This window comes from Nipponia nippon, unplaced genomic scaffold, assembly GCF_047370975.1.
Source record: "Nipponia nippon isolate SJK-2023a ecotype South Korea unplaced genomic scaffold, ASM4737097v1 scaffold_2, whole genome shotgun sequence".
In the NCBI taxonomy this organism is placed as follows: domain Eukaryota; kingdom Metazoa; phylum Chordata; class Aves; order Pelecaniformes; family Threskiornithidae; genus Nipponia; species Nipponia nippon.
Window position 1 is genome coordinate 933,150 of NW_028262336.1, and position 10,427 is coordinate 943,576.

Consider the following 10,427-nt stretch of genomic DNA (forward strand, 5'->3'; position numbering starts at 1 on the left):
CTCTCCGAGTAGTTTCCAGTGCTTCCCAGCTACTTTCCAGATGTGGTTGCTGAGTAGAAGCTTCCCTTCTGGTGGGACAGTAAGCCGGCAGAACCTGCTCCGGCACGGCACGGCACGGCAGTGAGCCTGCCCAAGTATGTTCATCGTGCAGAGGAGATATGTGGACATCAGGAGCAGTGGGGCAACGTCCCCTGCTTAATCTTAATTCTGATGTGTGGGGCCGTATGGTGTTATTACAGAGGCACTAATTACATGTTTATGTGATCTTTTTCAGATAATAATTCAAAGACATTTGATGAGCAGGTTCTCTCGTACACTTCCATAAATATCCCAAAGACGTTTCTTCATTCTTTTTAACACTATTTTCATCTTCATTCAACATAGTTTTGTAGCTGTGAGTTATTTCCTATGATTTCAATGCAAGGAACTCGCTAATTTCTCTGAAGCCACCCATAATTCTAAGGGAAAACACTAAAATGGTGTTTTACCTCTTACGCCTAAGCCAAGAAATTTTAAACTTCATGAAGTTGGTGGCACACAATATATGTCTTGGGCACTACGTTGATAAAAGCCTGAAATGTGTTGGTACGTTGCTCTCGTTTCTCATTTCCCCGTTAAATACTGAAGGCCTCGTTTGTCCTAAAAAATGCTCGCACAACAAACAGCAAGAAGGGTCCTCGAAAAGGGACTTGTTCTCAGGACGCTTTTAATTCTACAGGTTTGTTCATTTTTCTTAGTATCTCTTTAACTGAAATGTCTGAGGTTTCTTGTTTTCCCTGAAGAAGCTCCCAGTTTCCAAAAAACCTCTGAAGTGCTCGTGCCAGGACAGAGAAAACTTGACTTTTTTGCGGGTTTGATTTTTTTTTTTTTTTTTTTTTTAAAGTTGAATTTGTTAAGACTGAAATTTCTGGTCATCTTCCAACACCAGAAAACCGCCCAGAGGGAAAGGGGGAGACCTCCTAGGAGGACATCTTTGGGGGAGAACAAACTCAGAGCCGCTGCTGGATTGCAGACCAAACCCTAGGAAAGGTCTCTAGCAATGGTTTGCCTGCCTTCTCGCCCAGAAGAGACAGATGGGCTCTGCCTGGCTGGGGTGTGACAGCCCCCCCCCCCCCCAAAAAAAAAGCCCTCCCCGGGGTCCCTGCTTGCAGGGCCGAGGAGCTCGGCAGCAGAGGGCAGCAGGGACCGGGCTGCGGGAGCCTGGTCCGGTGCCAGGCTGGTTGTAATCGGCCTCGATCTCCCCTCCCTCCGCTTCTCCCCACCTCCCTGACCGGTCCCCGGGCTTCCCGCTAACCGGAGCTCCGGGCCGGGGCAGCGGGGAGGACGGGCAGGGCTACCGGCAGGGCTGCCTGCGGGGCGGGCGAGCCCATGGACCTGTGAGTGGGGGCAAGTGGGGAGGGGAGGGGGCCAGCCACATCTCTGCGGGGAGGGAACGGGAGGGTTGGACCCTTCCAGGGAGGAGAAGAGGTCCAAGGGGCTACGCTCAGGCTCGCTGTCCCTCCGGTAACGCTTTGCTAGGACCTGGGGCTGAGGAAGAAGGATCTTTCTGGCTGATGTTTTCATGAGATCTGGGTGGTGAGCTTGTTTTGGAGGAGCACTGGTAGTTCCGTTCCCCAGAGGGGAACGATCTGTAGAATGTGGGGGAAAAAAAAAAAAAAAAAAATGAAGGCCAACTCTTGGAGGAGAGGGGTTGAGGCACGAGGGGGTGGAGGGCTGCCCAGGAGGCACCGCGGGATTGCTCCTCAGCAAGCTGAGCTTCAGCTCTTCAGACCCTCACCAAAGGAACTGGGCAGAGATCCTAAGCTAGCAATAAACAGAAATGACCCGCTGGCCCAGAGCGAAAGGGAGCCAAACTTCCACTGCTTCTAAGGGACCCAGCCCCATGACTGCTGGGAACAAGCAGGGAATTCATCCGCGCTCCTTCAAACTGCTTCCTGGGTTGATGAAGCTCTTTGGCTGGGTCACAGTGCCTTGCTGGAACCTGGGTAGTGCTGGTGTCTTCATTTCAGCTGTCCTCCTTGTTCCTGAGTGATCCAAGCCAGTAGCTGGACCTGCAACTAGGCCTCCCGTGTTTGGATTCCATGAGACAGCGCCCAAGTCAAGTCTCCCCTGATTTTGGATGACCTGATTTTGTGCAATGTCGTAGTTCACTTGTCATGTTCACAGGCACGTTCCTTTTCTCCTGGGGGCCTTCCTCTTTTTTGGAGCCATCAGTTCCAGTCCAGTCCCAAGAAAGCTTTTTGGGGAGATCAGATCCCCCGGTTATCCCAAGCCATATCCCAACAATAACATCAGCACTTGGGATATCCACGTCCCAGAAGGCTATGTGGTGAAGCTGACCTTCAGATATTTTGACCTGGAGCCATCTGAATCCTGCTTCTATGACTATGTTAAGGTATGTGCATAGATACCTGGGCCAAGGGGCGGCTGGAGATGGGAATCTAGTGGCCACCACACGCTGTGGCTCTTCGTTCACCAGGCCTCCTCTCGTACTTCCCGCAAAGGAAAGGGAAGGAGCTAAAGACAGAAATGGGTGGGAGCAACTCATGGCTGGGTAACAGCGATGCATGGAGCAGACTGAATCTTATGAGGCTACAGTGATTTCTCCTTAACCTTGACAGATCAAAGCAGACAAGAAGAACTTGGGCCGATACTGTGGCCGGCTTGGGTCAACCACAGGCAATCACCCAGGAAGAAAGGAGTTTGTATCTAAGGGGAATAGGATGCACCTGGCGTTTCACTCAGACTTCTCCAATGAAGACAATGGCACGGTGATTCCCTACAGGGGCTTCCTGGCTTATTACCAAGCTGTGGGTGAGTAGGCAATACCCTCAGCATGCAGGCAGAAGCCTGTGTGGCTCCACCTGATTTTCCTCCTTCTCAGGCAAATAAAGAGAAGCTGTAAGCAAGGATGTGGCTCTCTAATGTACTCTCAGTGTACAGCAGAGAGGTTTAATACTTTCCTCCCCTTGTCCCTGCATCTCCTGTGTCTTCAGATCTTGATGAATGTGACCTTAACAATGCTGCTGAGAAAGAGGAAGGGCCTCAGTGCCAGCACTTCTGCCACAACTATGTGGGTGGCTACTTCTGTTCTTGCCGGACTGGCTACCGGCTTCAGAGTGACCACCACTCCTGCAAAGGTAAATTGAAATTTTGAAAGAACAGAGGGCGCCAGGGAAGGAGCCCTTCAGCCAGGAGGGGTGGGAGAAGTGACTTAGGGAGCAGTTGGGGCTGCAGAAGGCACAGCTCCACAATGTGACCTCTACTTTCTTCCTCTACACCAGTGGAGTGCAGCAGTGAGTTGTTCACAGAGGCGTCTGGGTACCTGAGCAGCCCTGAGTACCCCCAGCCCTATCCTGAAGACCTCCGGTGTAACTACAGCATCCGTCTGCAAAAGGGCCTGTCTGTCAACCTCAAGTTCTTGGAACCCTTTGAGATTGATGAACACCAGCAAGTCCGCTGTCCTTATGACCAGCTCAAGGTACTAGAGATTAGCAAACTCTGCTTCCAACCCTGCTGCCAGACCTGGACTGGAATTGTGGGGTCACCACTATTTGGATGAGAAATATGGGATCAGCACAAGGAGAATGCCCCAGCATGAAGGACTGAGCTCTTCCCTTGTCCCTCCCTCGATGTGCTTAATTACCATTATCCTGAGGTCAGAAGCTCTGGGTCACAGGCCCCTGTGAGTGGAACCAAAAAAATCATCCTTCTTCTAGTTTTATCTCCCTTTGATTTAATCTCAGGATTTGAAGGGGTTGATGGCTCTGATTCCCATGATAAGGGAGAAGCAGAGGTTGTAGTAGGTCAGCCCTTTGCTCTGATCTGTCAGTACAGACATCAGCAAAGATGGGTCCGACAACCAGCCCTGTTCACCATCGTAGGCACTGTGGCACACTTGGTCGGGATCGAAATAGGGACACTGGGGCAGAGAGGCATGTGTGTTTCTGTCCCTGTGATACATGTTTTCGTCATCAGATCCAAGTACGAGGGAGAGAGATTGGTGAATATTGTGGCAAGGAGTCACCTGGCAGCATTGAAACCAACAGCAATGAGGTGGACATACTCTTCCTCACCGATGAGTCAGGGTTCAGCCGTGGCTGGAAGATCCACTACACCTCAGAGAGTAAGACATCTCTTTCCCAGAGGCTGCTACAGCCTATCTACACCATTTGTTAATACCAATTTACTTTGTCCCGTTCTCCAACAGAAATACGGTGCCCACAGCCTGTCCCACGGGATCAGTTTACCGTCATCAGAAACCTGCAGCCTGTGTATCAATTTCAGGACTATTTCGTTGTCAGCTGCAAGACTGGGTATAACCTGATGGAGGTGAGATCCCTTCTCCACTCCCTTTAGCCATATTCTGGCTTCTCTTCAGTTTGTGTAAGTCTCACCTTTCAGTAAAACTTCCTTTGGAGATTTCACTCGTGGCAACCTCTTGCAATTTCTATTTCTTCTTTGTTTCTGTCGGCTTTCTCCCAGTGGTTTCTCCTTTCCTAGCTCCCTTCCTTATGCAGTTACTGCTTCACAAAGTCCTGGTAGAAGATAAGAGACAAAGATCCCAGGAAACATTGGCAAACAAGAATATCTCTTTGGAAGGATGTGAAATCAGACTTGAAGCAGAAGATGTTACCTGCCTCCCTTGCCATCCTATTGCCAGGACTCGGGTAGTGCCCCAGACTTGTCACAGTTTTATGGTTGCTGGCTGCTGCTATCTTGGACCGCTATGAAGAATTTGTAGCCTGTGCGGCAAACACAGGATAGAGGGAAGGCAGCAAAGGGAGGGGGCAGCCATTGGACAGCAGTGAGAAGATGGGCAAAGAGAATACTATTTTAATGTGGGGACGGGAATGTAAGGCTTAGTACAACCAACAGAGATGTTTTTCTCTCCCATGCAGGGCAACCGAAAGCTGATGTCCTTCACGGCTGTCTGCCAGGCTGATGGGACATGGCATCAATCCATGCCCCGCTGTGAAAGTGAGTGATCTGAGAATGGGGATCATGGCCCCTGCCGTGGCTTTCCCCCTCCAAGAACACGGGGAGTTCAGCCTCTGTGCCTCAATTTGTCTGTGGCCATAGGCTCATGGCTACGCTGGTTGGAAGGACCTGTGGAGGTCCACTGTTGACTTTCATTACGTTTTTCTGCTTGCAAAAACTTAAATGTTTTTCCTCCCTTACAAAAACGCATAAAATATCACTAAAAAATTTGCTGTAATATAACATCTAAAAGCAAAAGATCCCAGTCTGGAATCCATTTTGGAACAACCTCGCTCTGCGCACTGTACTAACTGATCCTTTACATCATGGCCACAATCCAAGTCAAGCCTAAACCTTCAGGCGGCAAGGCTGTCTTTGACTCATCCCTTTTTTTTTTTTTCCCCCTTTTTTTTTTTTTTTGTGTAGTTGTGAACTGTGGCAACCCTACAGACCTGACCAATGGGGCATTCAGCTATGTTAACAAACCTGCGAACAACAACTACCAGTCAGTGATCGCATACCGATGCAATGAGCCATATTATCACATTGTCACCGGAACAGGCGGTGGTGAGTCCTAATCCCACACAGACATTGAAATTTGTGTGTGAAAAGCCCTCTCAGATTTCCAATTAGAATTGTCTCTGCTCCCCAGGCTTAGGGCTCATGCTTTCCTCCTGTGAAGGCTCTCCAACCTCTCCTTGCCTCTGCAGCATAGCTCCAGAGGCTCGTTGTCTCAGCCTATTCCCACCCCGTTTCATTCCCAGAGTCCATCACATCCCTCCTCCACGCTCTCCTTAACTTTTGCAGAAGGTCTTATCCTCTCATCTGTAGTCATGACTTATTCTTCTCTAATGGGTTTCATTCTTTCACTGAAATTTGAGGCTGGGAATCACCAAAATTCTGAAACCTCACCACACCAGTCCAAGTTGCTACAGATGCAAATAAATAAACTCACACTCCATTCCACTGTAATGCTGTTTACCTCTTTGGAATATTGTTCAGCAGCAGAGACATCTAAGGGCTAAATAACATACATACAGAAAAATCTTATGCAGCAGGTCAGAAAAATTCAGGCAATGTTCAAAACCATTCACATGACTTCTTTTTGCACCTGAGACATGATGCGATGAGACAGGAGCTTTGGTTACAAGAGCAGTATAAGGAGTTAATGATTTCCTTGCCTTGGCTGCTCATTTAGCCTCCACAAAAAATGTAGATTTTTTTTTTTAAGCTGAATCAGTTCCTGGATATGGTTGCCAGCATGGACGCACAGTTATGCAGCGTGCCTGAGAGGTGACACGCTAGCGCTGGGGCCAGGAGCAAGCAGCTAAGGAGTTCTTTAAGTTGGTACTAATGTTGAATTGGATTATTCTTGCATCCGAGTTTAACTCCTTCATAAAGAGTCAGAGCTAAATCTCACCAGAAAAAAAATCAAAATATCAGCACCAGCCAAATTTTGATGGGGAGTCTTCGTGATTTGGTCAATTTTGAAAGAGAACAGCAAACGCTTTCTTGGAAGCACTTACTACAGTGTAAGATAAATTGTATATAAATTATTTTTAGTGACCAGCACAAACTTTCTAAGAAAAGCAAGAACGTTGGAGGTAGTGGAGTTTGTGTTGAGAGGTGACATGTGAGTTAGCTGACCTGCAATATAACCTCAGAAATAGACACTGAGCATGTAACGGACTCATCTTTTTCCTGTTGCCGGAACAAACCACCTTGTCCTACTGTCTGCAAACTACAGAGACCGGAAACTTGAATCTAAAATCCATGGCTTCTTCTCTCCCTTCCTTGGACTAAATAAGGTCAAACCGTGCTCTGTAAGCATGTGGTCTGAATGAAGTTAAGACCTCACTCAGATGGCTCTTAAGGCTTTTCTTCTGCCGAAGCAGTGTCTGAGCTTTACTGGTCCCCTGGAACTGAGGTGCTTCGAGATGTACACGCTATCCCAGATGGAGACATTCCAGACTGTACCACAGGCGGCTTTTCCTGAGAAAGGGTGCCTTTGGGATAGAAGGTCTGAATGCAGCATGTGGGACACCTTGGACAGAGGAACCCCTTGAAAATATTCTCTTCTCTTATTCTATTCTTTCTTCCCACCCCATGCCTGCAGGCCTGGGTCTCATTCGCTTCCCTCTCATCCTACAGACAGATTCACCTGCTCTCCTGAGGGAACCTGGGTAGATCAAGATGGTCAGGCGAGGATTCCTGCCTGCTTACCAGGTCAGTAAAAAACCTCTGACTTTGTCTGGTGTTTACTGATTCATGCTTACAGTCAGTCCAAAGCTGGGGCAACATGCAGGGAGGGGAGTAAGGATAACGGCATCAGGGAGGACAGGGGAATCTATCCAGGAAGGCAAAAATAAGGTGAAATCGAACAGTGATGGTGTAGGAAGGAGGGAGACAAGCCAGGGTAACAGAGGGTGTCATGGTCTCCTTGCATTTCTCCACAGTGTGTGGGAAGCCGGTCAATCCCGTTACTGAAGTCCAGCGGATCTTGGGCGGCAAGTCAGCAAAGAGAGGGAATTTCCCTTGGCAGGCTCTGACCGGCATCCATGGACGAGGCGGTGGTGCGCTCCTGGGCGATCGCTGGATCCTGACCGCCGCCCACACCATCTTCCCCAAAGGGGCAGGAGGGAACAATGTAAGCCTGGACCAGATAGCAGAGGAGGCTAACATTTTCCTTGGCCACACCAAGGTAGAAGAGCTCCACAAGATGGGTAACCACCCTGTACGCAGGATCTTTATCCATCCAGACTACAACCCTCAAGATGAGTACAACTTCAATGGGGACATAGCTCTGCTGGAGCTGAAACACCCAGTAACCCTGGGCCCTACAGTACTGCCCATCTGTCTCCCAGATACTACCAACACCACGTTCTACATGGATGGGCACCTGGGCTACGTGAGCGGCTTTGGTGTGGAAAAAAACTTTATTTCCAATCATTTGAAGTATGTGAGCCTACCAGCAGTTGCTCGAGAGAAGTGTCAGAGTTGGCTGGACAGTAAGAAGAGAGATATACCTATGGTCTTCTCTGAGAACATGTTCTGTGCTGGCTTCCTCACAGTCAAACGGGATACCTGCCAGGGGGATAGTGGGAGTGTCTTCGCGGTGTTAGACAGAGAAAGTGGTCGCTGGGTTGCTACCGGTATTGTTTCTTGGGGTATCGGCTGTGCCGAAGGTTATGGCTTCTACACCAAGATCCTCAACTATCTGGACTGGATCAAAGGGATAGTAAGGGAGGACAGGCTCTAAATGTTGCTGTCCTACTAGCTGAAGGATCACTGCTAGCATATAAATTTCCAGACACAGAAAATCATATCTAAAGCTTTTGATGATGTCCCAAAGGCTTTTCAAACACGCAGACCGTGTAACCTTCATCATGAGCACTTCCAAAAGCCACCATTCTGTTTGAATTCTTGGTGGTACCATCAAAACTTAGCAGAGCTGCTGTACCATTGGCAGCTTCTGGGACGCCTTTGTGGACGTTCTAGTTCTTCCAAATCTTATTACTGGATGAAGCCTTAATAATAGCTCATGACAGCAAACATGGTATTGTTTGAAGTGCTGGCGATAGCATCAGACTCCTGCAGTCTCCTTTTGTACTCTATTGTGTGGGAAGGTTGCAGGGCAGCAGACTTTCCTGAAGGACGTGGTACTTTGCTGAGTACAGTGTGCGTATGCCCATTGGCATCAGTGAGATTCTATGAATATTAAAATCATTGCTGGAGAAACCAGGTGTGTTATGTTTTTCTGTCTTCGTTTTTAACAACTGTGAAATATTCCCCATCACTGAAAGCAACTTACGGACTTTATATAGGGATTGCTTTACCTACCGCTAAAGTCTTTCCAGGTCTGCAACGGCATGTAGCAGTTGCTTACCTGTCACAAAACCACCATTAGCTTACCCAGTCTGAAACTCCAGGTGGCTTCAAGGGAGGCAAAAATGAGTAGTCTGTGTGGTGCCACATTCAAAAGACAGGGAAGCCAACAACCCATCTCATGGAGAAAAGAGCCCAGGAACCTTCACTGATCAGAATTTGAGGATAGAATTTATTTTATTTTTTTTTTATATGAAATAAAGCTCTGCAGGACAGCAGCTCCAAAATGATGCTGACTGGGAGAGAAGACGACCTCTGTTGTGTTGTGGGCATTCTCTGGAGTTGTCTCTTGACTAGGTTTGCTACTGCAGAACAACCTACCTTTTTCTTGTGAGTCACTGAGAGAACTGAGGTCTGCAAGAGCTTGACAGGGGAACTCTGCAGGTAAGGTCATAGTTGCCTTCTCGCACTGTTTTCTGTGAGATCCAGCTCCAGATCTTCTCAAGTGTCAGCATCTCTCATTTGCTTTTGAGATAATATACCCTGGGGAGTGATCTGTGCAATTGCACATCTGATATAAGTTCATCCATGTTCTCCAGGGGTCAGAATTCTGTTGATTTTTCCAATTTGTATGGGCAAGAGGGGAGCATGAGAGGCGACAAGAGCATGGAAAAACAAGGTGTCCAGTTGTACAGGAGCAATGGATAAACCCTGGTCTGGGGGAGGGAAGGGAGAATGAGGCATATGAAACTGAGGGGTATTCCAGGTGAAGAACAGGGAATTTCTGGGATGCTCAGTGAGTACAGGTGACAAGAAGAACAAAACACCCAACTTTTCAGTCCTTGTAAAAATTGGGAAAAATTACTGAGAAGCCATCTTAAAGAATCTCCCGTTTTGCAGGAGACTAGGAAAATTTGGGAAGCTGAGGCATGGAGAATAGATGATTTGCCCAAAATCCCTGTAGGAATCTGTGACCCTCCTAGGAATAGCAATCCCAGCTAAATAAGTGTCTTTCCTGTCTCCTACTCCTGGACGATTCAGCCACATTTCTGTTTCTCTTCTCTGCTGCCCTGAATTGATTTCAGCAGTTTGTCTTCCTGTCCTTTTCCAGAAAGATTGGAATTAATCAGTGAGCTAGTGAGTAATCGTGCAACACGGCTTGCCTGAGTAGCTTTGTGGTCATAGAAGCTCAGGAAGTGTCTTTTACCTTAGTTTGGAGGTCACTTTTTCAGAACTTAAAATGGATTAATTTTCCCCAAATTGTACTTTGAGCTATTTCTACTGCTGAAGTCTCCATCGCGTACCAAAGCAGAAGCGTCCTAACAGCCAGGCATAGCAGTCTAAGATTTCCAGTGGCTTTTGCTCATGATTACCCCAGATCTCTGGGCATGGCTGTAGGATTTATGAAATTCTAATATATACTGTGAAGTTACAAAATATCGTACAGTGGCACCACTGCCTCATTATTGTTTCTTTGCCAGTATATAGTCACTTCTTTGCACAAGAGGAACATGGGCTAAGATTGCAGCCTGGACTAGGTACCAGGGATGGACGCTTCCATTGCACCTGGGACAGGGCAACCCTGGATGTACATACAGCCTGGGGAAAGAGAGGCTGGAGAG

General features: G+C 47.9%; 1 protein-coding gene across 1 annotated transcript; it reads left to right on the forward strand.

Annotated features, from left to right (window-relative positions):
• The first annotated feature begins 1,251 nt into the window (after positions 1-1,251).
• C1R (complement C1r) lies at positions 1,252-8,721 on the forward strand. Its single transcript, XM_009461807.2, has 11 exons — positions 1,252-1,376; positions 2,167-2,395; positions 2,622-2,814; positions 2,997-3,140; positions 3,285-3,481; positions 3,979-4,126; positions 4,211-4,332; positions 4,902-4,980; positions 5,407-5,547; positions 7,132-7,206; positions 7,437-8,721. Exons 1-11 carry the CDS (start codon positions 1,369-1,371, stop codon positions 8,237-8,239), a joined length of 2,139 nt encoding a protein of 712 aa, XP_009460082.1. The 5' UTR covers positions 1,252-1,368; the 3' UTR covers positions 8,240-8,721.
• The last annotated feature ends 1,706 nt before the right edge of the window (positions 8,722-10,427 follow it).